Here is a 27,352-nt window from a genome sequence, read left to right as displayed (position 1 = left end):
GAAAGAAAAAAAGTGGCAAGCAACTTGTTTAAAGTTGAATGGGATAATTGCAATTTTGGTCCCTAATTTTTTAGGCCATTTGCAAGTTAGTCCCCGAGCCTTAACTATAAATAGGCCTAACCATTTCTCATTTCAATCATCCCAACCAATCTTTCTCTCTTAGTTTTCTCTCTTCTCCCATTTGAGAATTCTTAAGGAATTCTATTTGTTTGTAATATTTTGGAGATAGTAAAGTTATCATCGGTGTTAGTGCCGGGGCGTAGGTATAATTTACGAACCTCGTTAAAACTCTTGTGTTCTTTCTTGTCCTATTTTTCTTTCAATATTTGAGGTATAATAGTAGTATTTAATTGTGCTATTAAATTACTATAAAAGGGATATTCGACTAAGGAAAGACTTGGTATTTAAGAGATCCTTGTGATCCACCTCTCTTCCACAGGAATTGAACTTTGTGTGATTTTTTAGTACAATAATTTACACGCTTCCGACCCTATTGAAACAACAAATGACTTAATAAAACAACCTTAATATGAAATTAGAACTTCAATTTCATAATAATTCATCATAAACTACCCTTACTCACCAGGTAACTTCCAATTTCACCCACCAAATCAAAAACTAATGAATTAGATGATTGGACCTAATTGTAAAAGTCACAAAAACATAAAATTACTAAGAAATAGTAAAATTGAACTTACATGGTGCAAAAATATGAAAAACCAGCATAGGAGACCTGCTACTGGCGTTTCGGTGAGAAAGATGAAGAAATGTCTAGATTTTCAATCACATCGGTTTTTAACTATTAACTTTTATGCTAATTCCAATTTTGTCCCTTGTTCACATTGTTTTCTTGCTTATTTCATACCCAAACCGTCCAGCCATTAACCTTTGGGTCTAATTGCTCTTTAAATCCATCTTTTAAATACTTAAGCTATTTACTCACAATTTAACAAATTTTGAGCTATTTTCGATTTAGTCCTTTTAATTAATTAGCTATCCAAACATCAAAATTTTCTAACGAAACTTTAATACTAACTCAATGACACTTCATAAATATTTATAAAAATATTTATAGCTCGATTTTCAAATTCGAGGTCTCGATACCTCGTTTTGACCCGTCGACCTAATAAATTATTTTAATTCACTAATTTCACCATTTCACAAATTCTTTTAATTCTTACTTGACTCATAAATATTAAGTTACTATCTTGTTCAATCTTATTTGTCCGATTTAGTGATCTCAAATCACCATTTTGACACCACCGAAAATTAGGCGTTACATTCTACCTCGGTTTGTGGTTTCGCAACCACTGTTCCGTTTAGGCCCTATTTCGGGATGTTACAGTTTCGACCAAGCATCTTCGTTGTAATTCCAGGGTTTTGACCAAGCATCTTGAGAACCACATAGGTCGACATCTCCTTCTCCAATAACTGATAAACTCTTTCCGAGAAATCGATTGAAGGAACACCATCAACAACTGATTTCTTTACATCCTGCTCAGTGATGGAAAAATTATCAACAAGGAAGTGACCACCATTTGTATCATTCAATGCAGGAGTATCCTTCCCCACTAACATACCTTTCTAGGAAATAGAAGGCATTGGTGATGATTCCACAACCATCACATCTTCAGAAGCCCCGTCTGATTCCTTGAACCGAACCTTCATAGTGTTAGAATCCTCCACAGCCAACACATCTTCAGTAATCACATCCGAATCCTTGAATCAAACCTTCTTTGTAATGGAATCCTTAGGAAGCGAGTCACCATCTTCAAAACTGTTAGCTTTAGAAACCGAAGAAGACGAGAGCATTTTCTGTTTTGATTGATAAAGTTTTAATCATATAATTAGTTTCTCTTAATCTATCATTAACATTCATAAGATAAATTTTACATCATATTCCACTAACATGTATTATACAATGATTTAATTACCATTTTGGTCCTTTGGCTAATTAAAATTTAAGTCCCTTAGTCTTTGGCCAATTAAAAACTTATAGCGATAAAACTTTTACGAATTAGTAACCGTACTTAAATTAAACAATTAATAGACAAAATTGATAGGCCAAAATCTAATATTAAATATAAATATTTACGGATCCGGTTTACCGGAATGGAGTTCCAAAACCACCTTTTCTAGCACCGCTAAAAATTGGTTGTTATAATACTATTGTAATTACAAGGAATTCTAGTTTTCTAGACATGTTTGACTAATGGAGTGTAATTATATTGTAATTCTTTATGTTATGTTTGGTCGTATAAATTGTAATTACATAACGCATAATTTTAAATTATAAAAATATTAATTATTATAAAAATATCAATAATACTTGAGACAAATTTTTCTAAAAAGTAACAAGATCTAAAATCAAACCATCGGATATAATAGTTAGTCCAAAAAAGTATTTGATAATATGCTTACAAATAAAATCAAGAAGACAAATAACCATTTTAAGCAATTTTATATGATTACTTTAGCATTCCAAATTAGTTGAGCAATTCTTTCTCTAACATTAAACAAATTCTCATTATTATTAACTAACGATTCTAAACCAAGTCTAAGTAATTAATAATAAATACTATGCAATTTAATTAAATTTAGTATAAAACAAATTCTCATTATTATTAACCAACAATTCTAAACCAAGTATGAGTAATTAATAATAAGTACTATGCAATTTAATTAAATTTAGTATAAATAATTTATGATAAGCACCAAGAAATGCAGAATATGAAAAATTAGGTCAAAATGAATAGGAATTATCTCGTCAATATAATTTTCAGATTAGATGTTATTTGATAAAGGATAAAATTAAATACTAAAAAAAATTAAGTGTTGAAAAATTATGTATTGAAAGAAATAAAACAAAATAAAAATATTTTGAAAAATTCCATATTAAGTGATAACTAACTCCTTGTCTACTTATCATTTTTACAATTTTGCATTGAAAAAGTTATATAATTTTCTTTTATTTTGAATTATCAAATATGGTTAAAAATTAATCACTAAAATATTAATCTTCAATAGATTTAATTTTTTAAATGGATTATTAAACAAGGCGAACGAGATTAATAGAATAACATATAATTGCATTTAAAGATCACAAAATTTAAATATTATTTTTGTTGTTGTATAAAAGCAACTTTTAAAGCTTAAATCATGTATGACATGTCTGAAAAGTTGTAAAATATTTGGTTTCGAGTTTAATTATTTGTAATTACTAGCATAATTACTTCAATGCTCACTTTCTCACTAAGAATTTTAAAGTGTAATTATAGTATTTCAGTTACACCCAATTTAATGAAACCCATTAATTACAATATTTATCAAAACATATCACAAATATGTAATTACATACCAAATAATTTTTGCTGAATTTAGTTACTTTTCTATAATTTGATTTTTAATTTTAGTTCTACTTTTGAAGTTTGCAATTTTGGTCTTGCAACCCATTTATTTTTTAACATACGGTGATATGATATATACAGATATCTATACTGATGTAACAAATATTATACATTTCTTTTAAATACGCAACAAATTTATCTCTGTGTATAAAAATATATCTGCAATATGTATTCCATGTCATCACATATTTGAAAAAAAAACATGTAAAGTATTTTACTGAATTAATTTTTAAAAATTGACTTTAGGATTGAAATATACATAATTTAAAAGGAAGGATTAGAAAGGACAAAATTATAATTGAGGACTTAAATCTACCACATGAATTTTGTATACAATTTTAATTTTAAATTTATTATAAAATTTCAATTCAAATATGGTTTCATGTCCATAGCTTTTATCTAAAAATATCCATATATATAATATTTAAATTTGTAAAAAGATATTTCTATCTAATCTATAATACATATAATAAATATAATATCCAAATAAAATATTTGTCAAAAAATCAAATCATATAATTATTTTTTAAGTCATAATAACTTCTTTGCCCTTTCAATTTTATAAAAAATCATTTAACCATTCATTTAAATTTTTTTGTCTCTTTTAATTCTTAAATCAAATCATCCAAAATAGATAGAAAAATTAACAATTATTATTTCATTAATTTGTAATGGAATAAGAATTAGAAGATAACTGGAATTTTTGGCTGGGAGGATGGGAATTGGGGGTAATAAGGTGGCGTGTTGATTTTCTTTTTATTTTTTTGGGCATAAAAACATATCCATTGATGAGTTAGAAACAAGAACATCTCTTTCTAGCAAACTGGAAAGAAAAAGCCGTACAGAGGAAACCCAGTCAAGAGGGCAAATTCTTTTCCTAGTACATTGAACAATCCAATCCACTGTTTTATTAGCAGTCCATGGAATGAAAGAAAAGCAAGCAGAAACAGTATTTAACGAAGAGACAATATCTTGTTCAATGGCGAGTGATCCCCAACAGGTAAAAGATTTATTCTTCACAGGGTAAATCAGCTGCTTGTTGTTAGATTCAAAGATAATAGGCTGCCATTGCCGTCTTTTTTTGCAAGAATTAAAGCCCAAGGCCTCAGCCACTCGTACAGATGTAGTCTGAACAAGTGCATTGATTCCGTCAAGAATTTTTCCGTTAAAATCTCTTGCAATTACTGCAATACCAGTCATTTGAGAATCCGAATCCCTCGACGCATCACAGTTAAAAATTTAACAGTCCAAATGTTGGTTTTCTCCATCTTTGATTTTCACTCACGTTATGAATTGCTTCCATTTGATTGCTTCCTTCATAAACACAAGGGTTGTCGAGCAAAGCTCTGTTCCAAGTCACAATCGGATCGCAAGCACGGTTGTCAAAGATCAACTCATTCCGTGCCTTCCAAAGGGGCCAACAAGTTTTAGCAATCAAAAAAGCTTCAGACCACAACCCATTTTTCTCGAGCCAATTAAAAATCTCCAATCACCAATGCCTGATTCCTCTAAATCCCTCTATTCTTGGACAGTAACCGCAGTGGTGAAGGCAGGGCAGGGGCTTAGCAGTCCAATGAAAAATTTTCTATTGAACCTACTTTTTATAATTTATAAAATTTTAAATTAGTAATGATAAAATTATATTTTAGCTTTTAAATTGGTAAATTTTTTTAAAATTATAAAAATACTATTAAAATACTAAATTTATATTTTTACTATTATAAAAATATACAATTTAATTTTGATTCAAATTTGTTTTTAACTTTATCCTTGTAACTTAATATTGAAACTTTCCAAACACCTTCTACATACAAAACATTCATAGTATGTTCAAGTGTCTCAATCTTCAATTCGCATCTAAAATAGATCACCGAGTCGGCTTTATGATAAAGAGTTGTGACAAACTTGTCATAAAAAGTTGTTAACTCTTGGTAAAGACTCGATTCTCCAAATGCTCTTCCAAAAACTTCCATCGATAATAGGATCATCAATTGGACCTTCTTCCTTAAAAGGACTTTGCTTTTTGAGAATACAATGATATCCCTATCTCACGGTGTAGCGGCCATCTCAAAGATTCTTCAAACTATGGGAATACAATTGGACTTGAGTTGATATCTCTAAAACAAAGTATTTTGAAAATATTTATGTATTTTGAAAATATTTATGTATTTTGATATTTTGATAAATTTATATACTATGGGAATTGTAAATTTTCAATCTAAAACATTATAGATTTCAACCCAAAAGTAATACCAAACACTTGGTTTTCAAGATCGAAACTGCAATCAAAAAATACGTTTCTACCTAAATACAAGTAGGGATGGATTTCAAGGTTGAAACTTTTGTCAAAAAATACTTTTCTACTTAAATAGGGATTTAAGTGTTTCGGGCTTTTGCATTTGAACTTTTAAAGTAAAATTATCAATATATTCTTAACTATTCAAAATGTACTAAAAATTTAGATTAATTTATTTTTATGTATTATTATATTAAATTATTTAAATATTTCATGTAGCATAACATTTACAAATAATTTATTATAGTATTTAAAAGTGTCAACAATCTCTTGACCTAATGGCAAAATATAATTTTGTAGACATGAGAGTTTGGGTTTAATCCCAAGCAATCCCATACCCCTCCCCTAATTATAAAAAAATTTTTAAATGTATATTTCATGTATAATCATATTAATTATTTAAATAGTCTAAATTAATTAATTTTTTGATTTCAAACATCACGCTTAAAATGAACATTTTAACTTTCCACTGCAATTTTTTATAGTAATATCAAACATTTGAAATTAACAAACCATACTTGAAGAAGAAGAAGAAGAAGTGTCAATTCTTCTCGTTCAAGAGCTTGGGAAGACTCAATATTGCGTTCAAGAGTTTGGGATTAAGAAGACTAATATCTAACTCAAGATTTTGGGAAGATCTAATTTTTAATTTTTCTCCACCAATAACAGAAGGTTTAGGAACCGATTGGTCATTATTGCTTTCTGACACATTTTTCTTGAAAAAATATTCGATCTTTTTGTTGACCATAATTTAATAAAAAAACCTGAAGACTATAATAATATATTAAACAACAACATACTAGGAAAAAGAAAAAAAATAAGTCAAATAAATAAAGAACATAATTTATGCAAAAATATTTATTGAAAAGTCTTTTGCGTAAAGAGCAGAAAAGAAGATAATTTGTATTTTTTTAATCTATCCTTTCAGTCTCGACATCAAATTTTTTCTTTTTCTTTCAGCAGTGTCAATACCTTGCCAGAGAAAGATAATTTCTTAACAAGACATACAAATCAAAATACAAAAAAGCCATTAACCTAAATAAACAGGTATAAGTCAAATCAATTAATTCTAGAATTTGGCTTTAAAGTCTATATTGGACTTAGGTTTAGTCTTTCAAAACCTATCATACATTAATATATGACTATTATTATTAAAGTTATATAATTAAAAAATTAAAAATACTTTGTTAATATAAAATATATCTTTATGACCTAAGGCTAATTATATGAAATACAATTTATTAAATAGGGCAAATGTTGTACAATATTAATACCAAATCTAAAATATATAATAATTTATATATAAAATTTAAAAATCACAAAATTCTAAGAAATGCAACCTCCCAACGCCCCTAAATCCATCCCGACGACTTGGGAATACAAACCACCAAAATCTAGGCCATTCAATTGGCCAGAAACGAAAACTACCTAACAGAAGACAAAATACTTGAAAAACAACAACCATAACCTTATTCACCCCATTTGTTCATTGCCGAAAAGAAAAATCAGCAAATCCTTTCAATGGAACCTGAAATCTTCCATAGAAGCATAAACATTTCATAGTTTAAGAGGACAACCACTATGCATGGAATGAAGCTTCAAGATTTTGAGAGAATTCGTTCATCAAGAATTGACTTACTCTCAACTTCAGTTTGGTGGGTCAACCCATTAACGGTTTGCTTCCACAAACAGCGTCACACTCCCTATAACTTCCAGCATTCAGTAAGTACTTCATTTCTGATTAAACCCCTCCTTTGTTAGTTGATGGGTTGAAATGTTTGAGGCTTTCTGAATATATTGAATTGACACTACAAGAATCTTTGAGACGTTGCTTTCTTATCTATAACATGTGCACTAATCTCAGATTTATTCTCTTTTGTTGAAATAGACTTCTTGATGACTTAAAATGAGTCTCCATCTATTTTAACGTGTTAAAAACCACAAACCCGTTACAAATTGGAAGGCTTGGATATAGGCGATGGCCTCAACAACAAATGAATTACATAAATTTATGTTCTCGTGTACGCACAATGCCATAACAAGGGCCTTGTAGTTTCTAACTGTGACCCCGTACTAGATTTTTTGTGTTTGTTTTAAAACTTACATCAAGTTTTCCTTAACAAAAGGGTTCACCGGAACAGACCACCTTCCCAATTGAAACGATGAAGAGCCGGAATTTGTAGCACTCAACGTGTCCAGTTCAAGGATGTAAGCTTGAACAAAGGTAACAACATTTTGTATAGATTGTAAAACTCTCTTATGAAGTAATTTATTCTTGGAAAACCAAAGATTAGTTTACCAATCCCCAATGTCATTCAAATTTGCAGCCCATATTATCACGAGAACATCCCAAACTCCCTTTGTGAAGGCACAATCTCTAACAACATGGGTAGTAATCTCTGGTATGGAGTTACATCATGGGCAAATGACATTAGTAGCAACTATTTTTTTATGTAAAGATTGTGAAGAGTAGGTAAATAATTGTTAAAAAAGTCTCCGTGTTGTAATTTTAATCTTTGATGGCGCTATAATTTACCATAGTCTTACGTAGAAATTCCTAGTCACGTGGCTTAAATTATTTTGGCTATTAGTATTAGGAGATTAGTCTTCAATAAGTAGAGTTATGTAGCCATTTCTAATAGAATACTACTCTCTATTATCTCTCTGCCAAACCAATGTATTTATTCACCTGATAAGTCTCAAAACAGAAACACAAATAATGCAGCTATCCTCATCCTAATTAAATAAGGCATGAATTAAGGGCTCATTCCATATCTTCGTGTTGGGCACCAAAAAAGTGGTACCTAAAATATAAGGTACAAGGCCAGAAGCAAGAATTTGTATAGAGAAAAAATGAGAGGCCATTACATTGAATCAAGGAACATAAGAAGAGAATGATTATATGCCATTATTGTAGCATGGGTGGTCATATCAAACCACATTGTTATAAGATATTGAAAGATCTAAGAAGGGGAAATGTTAAAAAGCAAGTTGCAACTCAACCAATATTCAATCAAAAATAAATATAAGTGAAAAAAGATCAATAGTTGATTGATGTACTAGTAAAACCTGAAGCGATAACTAATGTAACAACTTTTGAAAAATCAAGATGAATATATTTCTTTCTAGATCTCGTGGTAAAGAGTTTTGTTGTTCCACTACTTGCATCTCCTATATATGGAATTGTTGATGAGTTAGAATCGATTGTACCCCTTGCTGAAACATTTTATTGAGGGGAGTGTGTTGATGGTATGACTAAGAGGGAGTTTTTATTTTTCATTCTTATTGTTATTATTTGTTTTCTTTATTCATGATGTCACATACATGTTATCACTTTGTGTGGTTGACAAAATTTTAGCTTATGGAGAAATTTCTTCAGTTACATTTGCTAAAAGTTCTTTTAGATTTTTGTCTTAAAAAAGGGAAAAGAATAAACAAAGTTTTAAGGGAGAGTTGGAATTTGATTTTGATGATGCTAGTATTACATTCATTGCTTGAAGAATTGGTTGCATGCTTTTTGGTCAAAAATGCCAATGAGGAGATTATTGAGACAAGTTTTTGATACGGCTCGCAAAACGCCAATGGAAGTGGCCACTTCCACTATCACTGCACCAGACACATAATTTATCTTTATTTGTTGGCATGTTTGACCGAAATATTTTGATTATTTGCTTGCATTTTTTGAGGTTTTTGTGCATCCAACCTCGTGTTCATCATTGTAGAAGAGATTGAATCAAGCAAAAATACTTGTGGAGGATTCTTATGTGATATACTTACCTAGTATAGTGAGACATGCAATCCAAGAAGATTGAGTTAACTTTATGATCTTTTGTGCCCTTATATTACGGATAAATTGATTTGATGAGATTTAGATAGATCAAAGGTTACTTTGTGAAGATCGATTCGTGTTCTAAATATGAAAGACTTGTTCAACCTTGCTAGATGTTTTATTGTTAGGGCAAGTTTTTTTAAGTGGTTGTCAAAGTGCCAATGAAAGTGGCCACTTCGATAGGCAACATAACTTGCCTCATTTGAAGTTGGAAATCTTTTGAACCAAATTAGTTGAGTTGAAGATCCATCTTGTAGAACAACAAATCTTTGATGATTAGATTGGGTCATACATATCAAATCTCTTGCTTTGTGGAGACTGCATTGGAAGCATTGAAGACATATCTCTCAATAGTTCACTTTATATTGGTCTTTATTAGCATATTGTGTTTAGCTATTTTAGTTGTTGTTTAATAGGTATTTGAATTGTAATTGATCTCTAGTATGTTAGCAAATTTGAAAAATTTCTATATATTGAAAGACATGTATAAGTTTATGACACTTATTTGTTCAATGAGGAACATTTTTGTAATAGTGCAATTGAGAGAGTAAAATTGTTTGTTTCTTGGTTTTACAATCTAAGTTCTCAACAGGAGAACTTTGAGGTGAAATATTTAATTTTTGGATACAAAATTGAGGTTACTATACTGGGGAGTGATGGAACTAAGGTCACTTGTTGTATTGAGTTCAAAGATAGTAAATTCTTCTCATTGAGTTAAGCTTCACAAACGTAAAGAAACTGAACTGAGTAAACAATTTATTGTCCCCTATTTTTTTTTTGTTGTTTAACATAGTGCTATAAGAAATGCCCACTTTTGCTACCATTTTGGTTACCACTTATGCACTTTATTTTTCTTAAACAATTATCGATTGGTTCGGGTAAATAAACTTAATGACACCAAAACTCCGACTTAGCATAAAGTAAATCGATACAAAAACATCTTTACTAATTTTGAAAAAATATAAAAAGATATAAATATTTTGTCAAAAAATTTAAATTTTTTATTAATAATTTTAAAAGTTTACAATTATTCTTAGAAAAATTACAAATATATAATTTATAAAACTATACATATAGCATCATTTTTATTTAAATATAAATAAAATTTTAAATCAACGACTAAAATTAACATATAGAGAAGTAAATTTAGCATTACTTTTGAAAGTTACTCTTGAAAATTTTGGTTTAAGATGATTTAGCATTATTGTAAAAATTGTTTTAAAAGATAAAATTATTTTAAATATGATATTATAAAATAAGAAAAGAAGTCTTTATTTAGTCTTTGAAAATATTTTTATTTTCCCCACAAAACTACTTTTTGCTAAATTAAAATACAGTCCCTAAATAAATATATGTTTGATGTTTATTTTCTATAATAGAAACTTGAAAATTAAAACAAAATAATTCATACATTTATATGAGTTTGAACTTTGAAATAAGGTGGATTCATTTAAAATAATGTTTTCAATCTTTTAGCCCAAGGTAAATTAGATAAAAGTATGATTACTAGGCTAGTAATTACACCTTTTATAATTATAAAGAATTTCAATTGGTTGATTAAGTGTAATTATATCATTATATTCCTATTAATTGTAATTATATGATTATATAGTTTTAATTTTTAAAAGAATATTAATTATTAAAAAATATTAATGTAATTAATATGATATGTTACTCGAGCAAGTATTTGACAATACAATTACTAATAATTAATATTTGTTGGATTATTCTCTCTTTTAATATTAAACATATACTCATTGCCATCATTGAGTGGTCATTGCACAAGTATAAATAATTAATAAAAATATTATGTATTTTAGTTAAAATTAGTACAAATAATTTATAATAAATACAATGTAATTTAGTTAGTTAACTAACAAGTCAAAATGTGTGGAAAAATATATATTATCAGAAGAGATTAGTAAAAACATTCATGATTATAGTGATAGCTCTAGTTATTATAGTAAGGTTGATCATTTAGTTAACGTCAAAGGTGTCGAAGCCATTTTTATTTTGAAAAAAGGGGGTCGACTTTAGAGCGAAAATGGAGTCGCCACCAATCCTTTTTGTTTAGGTGTGATCGGGTCACCCTGTGATCGATCATTTTAATAAAGCATTTTGGTTTATTAAAATAACGTTTTTGGTCTATAAAAAGCTAGAAAATGGATTCGGGAGTCAGTTACGCGCGAGGAAGGATTAGCACCCTCGCAACGCCCAAAATTAGTACCGTATTGATCAATTAACGCCCTAATGTTGAAAACTTGAAAAGATTTTAAAATACAATTCCTTTAAAAGTGTTTGGATAACTTGAATTGGATATTGAGATTCTCTTGTTCAGAAGGAATAAAATATCATATCCAGCACGGTAGGACACAACATTTCGAACCCCAGGTACAAGATTATCTCATAATTTCCAAAACTCATGCATTTGAAATTTCAAAAGGATATTTGGCTATCTAGTCAAACGGTAAATCGAAACCCAGCACGATTGGGCACGATTTCTCGAATTTCCAAACATAGAACATTGGCTTTATTTTTTTAGAAATCCTTATCTCGAGATACAAAATGTCATATCCAGTGAGTTAGGACACAACACCTCAAATTCCTGAGAATAAGCTTTTATTTGAAACTTATGCGTTTTGATTGAAAAAGGGGTACTCGGTTACTTAGATTCAATGAGGAAAATCGGGATCCAGTAAGTTAGGGCACAATCTTCTTGAAGATGCCAAATACCGAGTAGTGCCTTATTTTGAAAACTTTTGAATAAAATGATTTTAAAACTTAAACGATATTAAAACATGACCTTTTAAACGAATAAAATGCGATGGAATAATAATGTACAACGCAAAGTAATAATTCATAAACAAAATCTTATAATAATGAATCACAAATAACAAATAAAGACAAAGTAAGAAAATCTAAAATAAAATATAAAACAATTCTAAGCAAATGATACATAAAAAAAATTTAAAATGGATATTATAAAAGTGATCTAAAGTGTATAAAATAATTTTAAAAAATTAGTATCCATTCAAGATAAAATAATATATAAAACTCTTTAAAAATAATATATAAACAATTCAAAATATATAATGTGAAAAAAGTTTGAAATACATAATATATGAAAATATTAAAATAAATAATGTATAAAAATTTGAATTGAGCATTATATAAAAGTTAAAATAGATAATAACAAAAATGTAAAATAAATAAATAAATAAATAAATAAATAGAATGTTAATAACAAAAGTAAAAAACATATATGAGAAAAATAATAATGAAAATAATATTAGTATATAAATAGAAATAAAAATATAATAAATAGAAATATAATAATAGTAGAAATATAAATAGATAAATAAAATTAGATAAATAATAATAGTATTAGAATAACAAAATAAATATAAATAGAAACATAATAATAATAGAAATAATATATTAAAATAGTTAATTTGATAATAAAATAACAAAAATAAAAAAAAGATTAAATCGAACATTAAAGCAAAATTTTGGGGCAAATCGAAAATAAATAAAAGGAAATAGACCAATTTGAACATGCAAATAACAAGGAGGGACCAAAAGGTAAATAATCTCCACCCTCCAAAACGCACAGCTTCAAGGATGACCAAAATGCAGTCAAAACAAATTTTAGGGCAAAAAAAAAGCTTAATTGCAAAACAATAAAAAAAAGGGAAGGGCTAAAAGCAATTGGACGAATTTAGAAAAAACAAAGAAATTTAAATGAAATTGACAAAATTCTCACGTAATTGAAAGAGAAAAGAAAATAATTCAATTCAAATAGAAACAAGAAAAGAGAGAATAATTCAATTTCAAATTGAAGTAGAAATACAAAAGTAATTCATCCAAGTCTCTCCCTTCAAAGAACAAAATACACCTATTTATATACACGGGGTTTACTAAAAATAGCCTAACTAATTTAATAATAAAATAAAATAAAAAATAAAAATCAAATCTTCCTAGTTTTAGTCTTTTACCAAGTCAACAAATTTTGATAATTCCTTGGCTTTCTCCATCTTTTTTATTTGACCACAATTTAATGGTTGTCTTTCAATTTGATCCTTTTTGACTTGTTTTCGACCAATTGTATCTTTTGGATTCGGTTATTATTTTTTTGGGGCCCAGGCCAAAATTAGCCTATTACAAAAGGCATTCGGAATTTCAATTCTGATGACACATTTTTATTTAAGGATAGTAATCAGGACCATTGTTCCATATATTTGATAGTGAAAATCAAATTTTTGAGCTTAACAATGATTATTCTTTTTGGAGCAAACTAGAAAGTTTTTTTTATAGTTATCATAATTCTAGTCATATGAATAATGGATCGAAAATTGATGAGCCCCACTATCATTTTAACTTGTATGATAATGATAGTAACTATGGTTGGAATATTCACATTAATAGTTGTATTGACTCTTATCTTCGTTCTCAAATCTGTATTGATAGTTCCATTTTAAGTGGTAGTGACAATTCTAATGATAATTATATTTATAATTACATTTGCGGTGAAGGTGGAAATAGTAATGAAGGCAAGAATTACAATAAAATAACTCGTGAAAATGGTAATGATTTAACTCTAAAAGAAAATTTTAATGATCTCGATCTATACAATAATTTGTGGGTTCAATGAGAATGCGAAAATTGTTATGGAGTATAATAATTACCAAAATAACGAAAATAACTTAAAAAGATGAAACCAATGTTTTCTTTGTCACAATATATACTTTTATCATAACTTTTAAAGTCTTTATGTCAGAGAAAAATGCACTTAAATGTACTTTGCTAAATTGAGTTAATGGTGAATTAGAACCAAGTTATTTTTTTACTGGCTTAAAAATTTAATTTGAAAAATATTTTTAACTTAAGAAAACTATAAGTGAAACCTTTGCTTATAGATGAAAAAGTTGATTTAACTTGAACATACTGGTAGTAGGTTGAGTATCTTTGCCAGATTGACTTTGAATAAAACTAGAATATTCAACAATCACAGATGAGTACAACACCACCAACAAATTAGCGGTCCATGATTCCTCCTATTTTTCGCACCGCTCAAACAGGATCCACACCATTGTAAGGAAGCCACTAAATTGAAAGAGCTGAGTCGACACACAAGATACCATCTAGTGGTAGGATGTCACGACGGTGACCGTTTCCCGTCTGAATTCCAGATCCAACCGAATCCGTCGTCTGCATAATTAACACGTGGCGGCCCGACACGCTGACCATATGGCCACGGCGGGTGCTGGTGACAAGCCACGTGCCTCCACCGAACAGCTTGGAACCTATGTTTTTGGCACAAAAAAACAACGCATAATGGGAGAAGGGAAAGAAAGAGGGAAGAAGTCATTATCGTGGACTTGAGTGTATTCTCGAGCTTCTTCGAAGGTTGAAAGATTTATCACGATTATCTAAGTTAGATTTCCCCTTCTGCCCTTTCTTAATCATTGATTATTATTAAAGAAATAAAAAAAAAATTGTAATTAGAGATGGATAAAAGGAAAAATTGCACGAGAAAAAAGTGAAATTTGAGAGGAATTCACCACGATTTGAAGTGTAAAATTAAATTATTACAACATAAATTAAAATAACTTAATTTAAAATTAATTAATTAACTAAGACATAAGAACATTAAAATAACCAGATTTAAAGACACATTTAATTACATATCTTGAACTTTAATACTCAAAACTCTGCCAATTAGGCCTGCCCTGTAGAGTTATTTGAGAATGTAGCTGTCTAAAGTTTAAGACTAGAAAGTTCCAAAAAAAGTTTATTTTTTAGCTTTTAATATGAAAAAATATTTTAGATTAAAATAAACTAAATAAATATGTAAAATTTTAATTATTCACTATAAATGCTTTATCTTTTAAAGAGTAAATTTTTTTAGTGTTAAAAAGATAAAAATGGTTTTGAATTTTATTATCAGATTTAATATAAAATTTAGATTTGATTGTAACTCAATTTAATAAAATTAAATTTAAGAAAAAATATTTTATTATTCAATACGAAAATCTATATTATTAAAAGAATGAGATATGATAAATAAATTATAAAATAAATGAAATTAGAATCCAGATTTTAAAATTGATTCAATCATGCACCACAAAAAATTCCATAAAAATAAAATAAAATAAAAATCCGTAAAAGGACCACATTGATTACAAGTTGTGCACCAAAAGCAACAACACGAATAAACAAAAATAAAAATAAAATAAAAATAAAAATAAAAAAGAAGAAGAAGAAGAAAGAAATGATGTAGGTATGTATGTATTAGTGATATTAAAGTCGTACAATCTTTGATTTCCTTTGCTTTATTGTAAAGCAATAAGATTTGGAGTTCCAATGCCATTGCTATTCCAACACTAAAACAAATCAAAGAGATAAGAATAAATTTCTCTCTTAAAATTTATGGTTTAACATCAAATGGAATTGTTAGTGAGTGCAAATTAGAAAACAATTTTTTTTATTTTTATATAATAATATATATTTTTATAAACATGTGTTTTTTTTTATAAAAGAAATTATTTTAGCTTTTCATTTTATATTTTGTCTCTTTTAATTCTTAAATTTATATTTTTATTAAATTATTAAAAATAGATAGAAAAGTTAACCTACATAACATACATGTGAATGACATGTTAGTACTTAATTAATTTTAAATTTTAAAAATATTATAGAATATTTTATACTTTTCAAATAATTTATGATTTTTAAAATATTTAAAATTTTAATAAATTAATAAAATGTTTGTGTGTTATCCACGTAAAAGTCTATGTGTATGTCACGTTAGTAAAATTAAAAACATTGACTCTTCCTCTATTTTGAAGTGATTGGAAAAAAATATAAATTCAAAACTAAAAATAATTTTACAATTAGGGACCAAATAAATTATTATATCTAATTTTAATTTATACTTTTAATGTTTTTTATAATTTTCTAATTGAATAATTGTAATTAAAAACTCATTCAATACTTTTATTTATAGTTTTATACCAACATAAATGATTAGAAAACCAATTTTTATAAGATTAGGTGGCTTTGATAATTTTAGAAGAAGACAATTCATTAGAAATAAAATTTTAAATAATTTTATTAATTTTAAAAAATAGATTAAGGACTACTTTTCACTTAATTTAATCAAACATTATTTTACCTTCTAGATTATATTATCCTTTAAATAAAAATAAATCATAATAATTTAAATTAATTACTTTTATTATTAGTTCAGATTTTATCTAATATTTAAAATTTCAAATGAATTCACAATTTAATTTTCAAATTCTCAAACCATTTAATAATTATTTCTTAAAACTTTATTTTTATTTAAAACAAAATAAAATTCCTAAAATTTGAAACCAATCCCTTCCTAGATATGGGGTAAGTTGTCCCTAGCTAGGATTAGTTTTCTTTTCTCTTAATCTATTCTTAGCTTAACGACTTTTAATTTAATTATTGTTTTTTGTCATTTTCCTCTTTTTTAATGTTTAGTTTTAACTAAAAATACAATTATAATTTTAAATATACATAACAGGTATTGGTCACTATAATTTTGGAATTTTGAATTCCTAAATTCTTGGACTTAATGTAGTTTAAACATAATTAATTATTTTAACAAAATAGTAGTTAATAATTAAATATTCACAATTGGCCAGTTATAGTTATTTGACATTAAAATATATTTTAAAAGCATATAAAAATTATGTGAATTTTTTTCATGATTGTTTTGCTTTTGCCCCATTCTCCATGTTCTTGGACTTTAAAATTTTAATTCCTTTGTTTTTAAATTTAAAATTTTAGTCTATTTACTAATTTAAAAATAAAATCTAGCTGACAACATTATTAAAAAGTTTTCATTTATTTGAATATGTGAGGTTCTAATAATTAAAGATTTGATTTAAAATTAATTCACTTAACAAAAGGGAATTAACAATTTTATAAAATGAATTTATCTGAAAGAGGACTAAAATTAAAATATTTAGAGATTGCAGGGATTGGTGGAAAAATTAGACCTCTCATGATTTATTTACGATTAATATCCTTTAAAACAAAATGAAAGCAGTTAAATTAACCAAAAATCCAGATTATCCAGAGCGGTTGGAAATTGTCCTATCCAGTTAATTCCGTTAATCACCAAGGGTACATCCGTAATTTAATAATTCCTATTCATGGTCGCAAAGCCATTCCCCATAAAACTCCATTGCAAAGAGTTACCAGAGAAAAAGAAAGAAAAATCAAATAAGAAGAAAGGAAAGCTCTCTCTCTCTCTCTGTCTTTCAATTTCAAGCTTTCATTTCCAAAAATTGAGCGTCTTTGTTGACTCCTCATTTCCAAAACTAAAAAAAATAAAATCCTCGTGTTCTTTAATTTGTCAATTTATTAGTAGAAAATTTGCCCCCCCCCCCTCTATATATTTGTAAATAGTGTAGCTCAAGATCAAACAGTTCCTTTTGATTCTTTGTTTTTTTTTTTCTTCTATTTCTGTTTGTGTATACATATGGTGGTATAAATATACGGGTAGAAATTTCGTTGGATTCCTCAATTGGGTCTCCTTTTAACAAATTCATTGGCTTTCAATTGTAGGGGGAAAAAAGGGGTGGGAGTTTAGGGGTAAATCAAAATTAATTTTATCGTTGGAGAAATTGTGAGAAAAAATTGTTGTTTCTTTGAAGGAAAATTCTGGGTTTTTGACATAAAATCAAAATATAAAAACCATTTCTTTTTGGGATCAATCTTTGGGGTTGTTCGTAAGCCATGGCGGTTTCAACAATAGCTCTTTACGCTAGTCCACCGAGGAGCACACCAAGCACCGTCTGTTCCACGCCTCACCAGATCAGCATGAATTCTCACGCTTCTTACGATCTCGATTTGAATTCGAGATCTTCATCAACTTCCTCGACAACGGCTTCCGCTTCTTCCCAGAGACCTATTGTCGGTGGCCTGTCATGCCTCTTCTCCTCGCCTACGGTAAAATCGAGCTTCTCTAGCGGTGGGGGAGAGGATTTAGGGTCCCATAGGGGAGACGATTTGAAGGAACTAAGCAGTTCATTTTGTTACTCATCGAGTAAATTCGGGGGGTCTTCTTTGAAAACCAACCAGAGCCCAGTATCGGTGTTTCAAGGCCCTGTTTCGTGTAGTAGCAGCAGCCCTCCTATGAGAATTCTTCGCGAAAAAGGTGGGGATGGGAACTTTCAGGGCTCATTTCGTGTTGGGACAAATCGATTGTTCAATGGATTCATTAGGGGTGCATTGGGATCTTGTGTTCATTATGATTCCCCGAGTTCTGAGGTGCAAACTGGTAGTTGTGTTGATGAATTACCCTTCACTATGGAGGATAATTTCATGGAGGAAGTGGATTCAGATCCATATGCTAAGGAATTGCTTTTAGGTGCTCAAATGAGGCACAAAATATTTTCCGAAGATATTGTAGTCAAAGCATTTTATGAAGCCGAGAAGGCCCATAGAGGACAGGTAACAAAAAGAGAAATCAATGCTAAGTTTTAAGCTTTCTTATCTATCATTGTTTTAAGTGTAATATGAAGTCCTTTGTCTGTAGATGCGTGCGAGCGGTGATCCTTATTTGCAGCATTGTGTAGAAACAGCTGTGTTGTTGGCATCCATTGGTGCTAACTCCACGGTGGTTGCAGCAGGGCTTTTACATGACACCCTTGACGATGCATTCTTGAGCTATGACTATATCTTTAGGACATTCGGTGCCGGGGTTGCTGATCTAGTTGAAGGGGTAAGAGACATTAATTTCTTTTGTATCTTGTTTTAATAGTTGATTTTGTTACTAACCCGAATCGTTTTTACTATTAGGATTGACTTGTATTAATTTGGAAATTTTGGTATATTGAATTAGCAATCTAATGGTGCAAGCATGAAAGACTACTTGCTAAGCCATATTTAGTTAATTTATCATATTATAGGACTCGAACATGCATATGATTATAAATAGCTGTAGCTTTATTATGGTTGCTACATATAAATGATTGTGGATGAGGTTATACTGACCAAATACAAGGTGGTTTGATATTCTTTGCAGCATGTGTTGTTTTTATTCATAATCTTGGTAATTCAATTAATATATCAGTTTGCAGTTTTAGTTTGAACTTCGCTTTCCCGGTTTATAGCATTATAGGCAGAGCTAGCATATTCATTCATGCCACTTGGTTGGTTTTAAATTCCTTTATTGCATTATAGCAATCAATGTTCCTTTGAATGAAGTTGTGAGATTTTAATATTCTAAATATGTTATAATTATGCCATCCATGTAGGTCTCTAAACTTAGCCATCTGAGTAAGCTAGCACGAGAAAATAATACGGCAAGCAAAACTGTTGAAGCAGATCGCCTTCACACCATGTTCCTTGCCATGGCAGATGCACGGGCTGTTCTTATTAAATTGGCAGATCGGTTGCATAACATGTTAACACTAGATGCTTTGCCTCTGCCCAAGCAACAGAGGTTTGCTAAGGAGACTTTGGAAATATTTACACCTTTGGCCAATCGGTTAGGAATCTCTAGTTGGAAGGAGCAATTGGAGAATCTATGTTTCAAGCATCTCAATCCGGAGCAGCACAGTGAACTCTCATCTAGGCTTGTGGACTCCTTTGATGAGGCAATGATCACTTCTGCTATAGAGAAACTCGAGAGAGCTCTCAAGGATAAAAATATTTCTTATCATGTTCTCTCTGGACGACATAAAAGCTTATATAGCATCTATTCGAAGATGTTGAAGTACGTTATCTCTCTCTCTCTCTCTCTATATATATATAAATATATATATCTCATACACACATAAGCACCCATGGCAGGCAGAGGAACATGGAGAGATTCTTTCACATGCACCTTGACTCCTATTCATGACTTACATTGAGAGACATTCACACAGCATTTGCACAAGTGTACGCGCACACATGCTGTTGTCTACATGTCCACCTAGTTTAAAAATGTCATCTTTTTTTCAGAAGACTAGGAATGGCTTTCAGGATTTTTTTCCTAGAATTTGGCTACAGTTGATTAAGCGAAGTGTGAAGGAGTAGGCCATTGTTGACACTAGATATTATATTGTCTTTTGCAGGAAAAAGTTGGCAATGGATGAAATCCATGATATTCATGGACTACGAGTCATTGTTGAAAATGAGGAAGACTGTTATGAGGCTTTGAGAGTAGTTCACCAGTTATGGTCTGAAGTGCCCGGAAAGCTGAAGGACTATATAAGTCGCCCTAAATTTAATGGGTATGTTATGGCATAACATGTTTGGTATCGTTCTTAGATGGAATCTTAAAAAATGCTGAACTTCCTTCTGACTTCATTCTAATCTGCAGGTATCAGTCCTTGCACACGGTGGTGACGAGTGAAGGTACAGTTCCACTTGAAGTTCAAATTCGAACAAAGGAGATGCATCTGCAAGCTGAGTTTGGCTTTGCAGCTCACTGGAGATACAAGGAGGGTGACTGTAAGTACTCTTCATTTGTACTTCAGATGGTTGAGTGGGCTCGATGGGTTGTGACTTGGCACTGTGAAACAATGAGCAAGGACCAATCATCAATATGCTACACTGATTCTGTCAAGCCACCCTGCACCTTCCCTACTCATTCGGATGATTGCCCGTTCTCTTATAAGCCTCACTGCAGCCAGGATGGACCTGTCTATGTTATCATGATTGAAAATGATAAGGTATGTTTCTTAAACAGCACTTCATTGCTTTTTCAGGTTGAGCCTGTAGTCATGCTTTGGGATTGGAAATTTGGTCTGAATATTTATGGGTCTATGAATGTTGCAGATGTCGGTGCAAGAGTTTCCGGCAAACTCAACAATGATGGATTTGCTGGAAAGAGCTGGGCGGGGTAACTCGAGATGGTCTCCGTATGGTTTTCCAGTGAAGGAAGAATTGAGGCCAAGGCTGAACCATGAGCCGGTAAGCGATGCTACATGCGGGCTGAAGATGGGTGATGTGGTGGAGCTAACACCAGCCATTCCAGACAAGTCTTTGACAGAGTACAGGGAAGAGATACAGCGCATGTATAACCGAGGTCTCTCTGTTTCCAGTACTGGGCCTCCTGCTAGTAACATGGTTGCTTCAAGAAGTTGACGCCTCTTCAATTCTTTCTTTTATGCTAAACCCAAAAAGGGGCAAAAAAGAAGCAACAGTTTCTCCTTGTATATAAATGAAAAAATATTTGTACAGGACAAAGCTATAGGTTCTGTTACTAAGAAACATTGACTAACTGGATTCAACAATGAATTAAACTATTTGATTTCTTAGTAGTTACCTTATTTGATCAGGCTTTCTATTTTAATTTGTTCTCAGATGATGTTATTAAACCTTTTAATAAAAACCAAAGTCCGACAAAAGGCAACAGCATGTAAAAGAATTGGATGTTTTGTGTCTGGTTTTGGAGTTCTCCAAGTTTCTAAACAGTGCCCTAATGCCAAGTCCCATTCAATTTATAAGCATATTGGGAAACAGTGTTCAAATTGCCAAAGAGTTAACTGACTGAACTACGAGTGAACATTTAACATTTTAACACTAACAGGAGAAGCAGAAACTTGATTCTATTACAACGATTCATTACATCCAATCATGAGAAAAATCTACGATTCATTACATCCAATCATGAGAAAAATCAACCCTTCATTCTCATGAATATGATAAAATCTTCAAGCATATATATTACCCTACCTAAATGGATTATTGAAACATCTTACAAAAGCAGAAACCTCACTTAGAGCGCTTAGTGAGAGGGAACGATACTCTTTGAGACGTTGGGTGCGGTGCATCGGTCTTATGCTCTTGCGAGGAATTAGGTTCAACACTTTCTTCATCCTCTTCCATCTCTTCCATCGCCTGTGCCGGTTGCTTCTTAGGGATAGCCAGTTGGTAGTTTGTACTTATCAATGTATCCTGCTCAGGAGGAAGGGGAATCCCAGGCCCTGGTATTGCCTTTGGCAATGGAACTTTATTCCTATTTCTTGCCAATTCCAAAAGCACCTAACACCAACAAATATAATATAATATAATCAATTTCACAAAAATCTTTAACTCATATATTGCATTCATTCAAGAAAGCACAAGATTTATGATATTTCAGCACAAAATTGATCTAAAAGCCATAGAATTTAAACAATTTGGTTAAATGTAAGTAGTAAAAAGGTAACATTTTTAAGCAAAAGTATCTACCTCTCTGGGTGGGGGTTGCGAGAAGCTGAAATTGACTTTAGATTGAATAGCAAGTTTGACATCATCGCAATCGATGGTTTGCTTGCCGGCATGTTCAGAGTACACCTGCGCATCCGTCAACACATCCACGACATAGCGATACCAAAGCTCGAGAAATTGATGGATAACGCGAGGTTCATAGTCCTCCACGCCCATTGATTTAAGCAGTGACTTGACAATCTTAGCATCCCTCGGCAGATCCTCTTCGCCTTCTGCCATTGTCTATAGCTTGGCCCTTTAATCCCATATCAGAAAGTTAAATCTTAATTTCTCAGCTTTCGAACAAATAAAATTAACGAAAAAAAGTTCGAAATTCAAAAAAAGAAAAAGAAACCCTAAGTGGAGAAACGATATGTGAAATTACCTTTGCTAAGAGATTGATTATAGGCAGGGATTTCAGTAGTTCCCGGAGAGGAGAGAGAGAGGAAGAGAGAATCGAAAACCTTAAAGAACTTCGAAATCTGACTGGGTTTGGGTACAAGATGCGGTGGCGACGACTTATTCGGGTCGGGTCTTATGAATAGTAATTAGCAGAATTTATCATTACTTTTTCTTAGGATATTTTAATAAATTTATATAAACTTACAAATTGATTAAAGTTACGAATTAAATCCTTCCGACATGTGAGTTTGAAACCGTTAAAATGAGTTATTCTCTTATTTAATTTAAAATAAATTTACCTTAAATTTTATTAGATCATGTATGTAAATTTTATTCAATTTTTTACCACTCAATTATATAAAGATTTTAAAAGATTTCTCCTGTCTTCTTTTTATTTGTGTTTGGTATTTAAATTTAGAAATCATAAATTAATTTAAAATTTTTTAGGTCCTTGATAAATACTATTAAAATATGTTGACGTGATATCAATAACTAATAACATGATAACACGTGATAGTTTAACATTTTGATATATAATAAAAATTTAAAAATATTTAAAATTTATAAAAAAATGTTTGTCATGTTTCAAAATATGAAATTGTCATATGTTACCATGCTATTAGCCATCAAGTGCTACATCAATATATTTTAACAGTGTTAGTTATATACTTAAAAAATATTAAATTAATTCATAATTTTCAAATTTAAATATTAATTAGATCTAAAAAGGCTTAAGCATAAAAGAGATACTGATTGTCAATACTATAGTATATATTAATCCTTAAAACTATATTTGATAATTTATTAAAAAGTTTAATTAATTGAAATTTAAAATTTTGATAGTTTATTTTTTATAACAAATTCTGAAAACCATTTAATTGATTTTTAATAAAAAAACCATTGAAAGTGGTAAGTAACTTAATGAATACTTATATATTAATAATAGATTCATAATATCGATAACATTATATTATTCTATAAATTAAAAATAATTTAAGTTAATTTAAATTAGTTATTTTGTTTTTATGAAAATTGTGTTTCATTAAAAACTATTTTTATGAAAATGTCAAAAAAAAAAAAAACCAAGTGAACCAATAAATTAAAAGAAAAAACAGAAAGAAAGAAAAGAGTGTACCAAAAGTTCATTGATGTTGACTTGCAAGATATTCATTCAATTGCAACGGTGTGAAATAATTTATAAAATTAAAAAATTAGATATAATCAATTTGTTTGGGCAATGTTGAAATTTGCTTATGTTTATGGGATACTGCTTAAAGAGTAATCTAACTCATTTATAAAGTTGTGATTTCACTCTTATATTATATTATTCTCTCTTTAAAACATTGCCCCTAACCATTTATGCACACAAAAGCAATTCTTAATTAAATAAATAAAGTGTTACATCTCTCATATTTAGTTATAATCAATATCTATATCTCATTTCATTAAAATAGATACTTAAAAGTATATTTTCAGTAATAGTTTTCTAATCATCAAACTCTTTTAAGATCAAATCTTTTATTTAGAAAAATTTCGACTACATCAAAAGATTGAATTGAATTATTGTTTTACTTAATTATTGCAAGTAAAATCTTTAAAGTCTTCAAAGATAAACAAATAAGAGTACAAATATATTTAATCAAAACATACCAATCAAATAAAACAAATTATAATATATTGTCAACTTTTCCTTAAGTTGTAATTGGAGTTGTAGTCGATAATTATAACTCACACTCAATATCCTTCCCTCTAACTTTTTCAACATCTTAGCAATATATCAAGCAAAAACAATAGACTCAACACTCTTCTTTAATCCATGGATTTCATTGTGAATTCCTGAAATGATTAAGGTGTCAAAATACCCTTAATAGAAAAGAAGTTGTGAAAACAAGCTTCATGTTCAACAAAAAAAAAAAAACTATCTTCTTTAGTAAAGAAAAAATCCATGAGCAGGCAAATCAACAACTAAATCAGCTACTTAACTCTTGCCCCTGTATTAACTGACCAAGATCAAAGGGAAAGAAAGATACAACCTTGTGAAGAAGCGTAGTGACCTTTTATAACAACATTCCTCTGATTGTTTGAGTGCAGCATGGGTAAGTTCAAGCTCGAATGCTTTAATGTCCCGACTCTCAGACCAGATACGTCCCACATATTTTGGTCAAACTGAGCAGCAAGATCATCAGTCAACAACAAATTGATCATCACCAATCCCTTGATGATGAAGAAAGTCACTATTGGCACTTAAATTGAATATGAAATAATTATCTTGAACAAATGCTTGTATATTAGATTAAATTAGAAGTTGTCATATATCACTATCTGATTGGTTTATCAATTTATTTTAGCGGATAATGTAGTCAAACACGGATTTGTTAATGGAGAAGTTTAATTGATTATTTTAATTAAAGTCAAAGACTCAACTGGGTGCGAATTTAATACAGAAATTTAATTGGTTTTTTTTCTTTTTACATTTTTCAAGGGCTTTTTTGATATATAAACTATTTTTAAATATAAAAAACAAGTAAATCAAGGATTATGATTAATAGACTAAGTTGATCTTTACCCATATATTATCATTGGTGTACGTCGCCATGGGATAAACTTAAATGCAATATTGATGGTGCTATTTTTGCTCACAGCATCACTATGGGTTGGGCAGCGATTGTGAGGAACGACAGAGGTGACTTTGTTCATTGTATCTCAGGTTCTATGAAGAGTAATTTGGATACTTTCATGGCCGAAATCCTTGCAGCTCCTGAAGCCTTTTCTTGGCCTAGGTCGTTGCATGTAGATGATATTGTTTAGAAATTGATAGTCGATGCCTTTGGTATGTTTTTTGCCATGGTAGTTTAGATATTTTAGATTGGAGGTTGTTGATCGAAGATTTCTTCATATTAGTTCCTGTTTTTAATCTTTTTCCATCAGTTGAATTCACAGGTAAATTAATAATGCAGTTCATCTTTTAACACGAGCGGCTTTATTTTATGCAAATTACTCTAAATTTATTATTTATCTTTTTTTTATAGGTTTGATTGTTCTTTATTTTAAATTTGAGTGTATGTTGGCTTGGGTATTTTAGTGAAATTTACTTCTCTTAGAAGGATAAGTTCTATTTTCTATAAATTTTATTTTAACGGTTGATTATATATATTCTTTTTGACATAATGTTTAGAACTATTCATAGTCCCTCATCAACCTATAAATAGTAAGATAATATATTTTAGTGTACTCAAACTCATCTCCTCTACTAAAATATTTATGCCAATTAAACTAAGATAAAAGGAGTACAAAAATAAATAAATCGTTCGACAATAATAAATCAGTACACAGCCATTGTCTTGTACAATCTATCAATCCGGTCAGATTGCTATTCTCCGCAAGCAAATTAAATATATAAAACAATTAATTTTAATTTTTCAACATTTTTCAATTTACAAAAAATCCCTTAAATTTTAGTAAATAATTTAAATGAAGTTTTATATTTTATTGCTTCAAATAAGTTATTACTCTTAGTATTTAATGAGTATATAATAAAATTTCTCTATTAATTTTACCACTTTTAACTAATTATTTGAAAGAAAATTAAACATTTAAGTCGATAAATTGTATTTATAACATAAATAAATAGAAACTGATGTTTTATTTTGATATCATTATAATAAATATATATATTTCTGTATTAACATAATTATTATAAATTTTTTGTTTCAATAGTATTTTTTAAATTTCACAAAGATATTTTTAGATAAATTTTACAAATATATTAAACAACAATCATGTGTCTTTTTTTTTTTCATTTTATGATTTTATGTTAACTATAGTAGACGTAGTATTATTTTTGAGTTCTTTTAACAAATAAAAAAATAGAGTTGTTCATGATCATTTGGATTTAAATCGAGTTCGAGTTCAACTCATTCAGATTATATTTTTAAAATTTTTATTTAAAATTTTAAAAAATATAATACGCCAACAACACTAAAAAACATTAAATAAATATTTTTAATAAATTAAAATAAATTAAAAAATTAGTTATAATAGCGAACACTAAGATAAGTGCAACTTAAACAAATGTCCCTAAAATAATAATAAAATTAACCATAAAATAAGAGTTACACAAAATTCAAATAATAATAACAAGATAAAAACACCTAATAGTGTTAATAACAGCAAAACAGTAGAAAATAACAGTAAAAC

General features: G+C 29.3%; 2 protein-coding genes and 1 long non-coding RNA gene across 3 annotated transcripts; 2 read left to right on the top strand and 1 right to left on the bottom strand.

Annotated features, from left to right (window-relative positions):
• Positions 1 to 7,094: 7,094 nt before the first annotated feature.
• Positions 7,095 to 8,431, top strand: LOC108489029 (uncharacterized). The gene is made up of 3 exons (XR_001871876.2): positions 7,095 to 7,425; positions 7,830 to 7,927; positions 8,031 to 8,431. It is a non-coding gene; the product is annotated as an uncharacterized LOC108489029 (long non-coding RNA).
• Positions 8,432 to 17,741: 9,310 nt separating this feature from the next.
• LOC108489245 (probable GTP diphosphokinase RSH2, chloroplastic) lies at positions 17,742 to 21,831 on the top strand. Its single transcript, XM_017793642.2, has 6 exons — positions 17,742 to 19,021; positions 19,107 to 19,292; positions 19,828 to 20,288; positions 20,632 to 20,790; positions 20,880 to 21,231; positions 21,338 to 21,831. Exons 1-6 carry the CDS (start codon positions 18,305 to 18,307, stop codon positions 21,644 to 21,646), a joined length of 2,184 nt encoding a protein of 727 aa, XP_017649131.1. The 5' UTR covers positions 17,742 to 18,304; the 3' UTR covers positions 21,647 to 21,831.
• A 245-nt stretch (positions 21,832 to 22,076) lies between these two features.
• Positions 22,077 to 23,348, bottom strand: LOC108489246 (transcription initiation factor TFIID subunit 9). Its single transcript, XM_017793643.2, has 3 exons — positions 23,139 to 23,348; positions 22,736 to 23,009; positions 22,077 to 22,546 (listed from the first exon to the last, which is right to left on the bottom strand). Exons 2-3 carry the CDS (start codon positions 22,991 to 22,993, stop codon positions 22,277 to 22,279), a joined length of 528 nt encoding a protein of 175 aa, XP_017649132.1. The 5' UTR covers positions 22,994 to 23,009; positions 23,139 to 23,348; the 3' UTR covers positions 22,077 to 22,276.
• Positions 23,349 to 27,352: the final 4,004 nt, after the last annotated feature.

Source organism: Gossypium arboreum, chromosome 10, assembly GCF_025698485.1.
Source record: "Gossypium arboreum isolate Shixiya-1 chromosome 10, ASM2569848v2, whole genome shotgun sequence".
NCBI classification, from domain to species: Eukaryota; Viridiplantae; Streptophyta; class Magnoliopsida; order Malvales; family Malvaceae; genus Gossypium; species Gossypium arboreum.
Note: the sequence above shows the minus strand (reverse complement) of the source record. Positions and strands in the feature narration are given on the sequence as shown.

Coding starts and splice junctions, on each gene's coding strand:
- LOC108489245 (XM_017793642.2), top strand. CDS start 18,305: ATGGCGGTTTCAACAATAGCTCTTTACGCTAGTCCACCGAGGAGCACA. Junction 19,022..19,106: donor AGAAGGCCCATAGAGGACAG/GTAACAAAAAGA, acceptor CTTTGTCTGTAG/ATGCGTGCGAGCGGTGATCC. Junction 21,232..21,337: donor TCATGATTGAAAATGATAAG/GTATGTTTCTTA, acceptor TGAATGTTGCAG/ATGTCGGTGCAAGAGTTTCC.
- LOC108489246 (XM_017793643.2), bottom strand. CDS start 22,993: ATGGCAGAAGGCGAAGAGGATCTGCCGAGGGATGCTAAGATTGTCAAG. Junction 22,547..22,735: donor CGCAACCCCCACCCAGAGAG/GTAGATACTTTT, acceptor TGTTGGTGTTAG/GTGCTTTTGGAATTGGCAAG.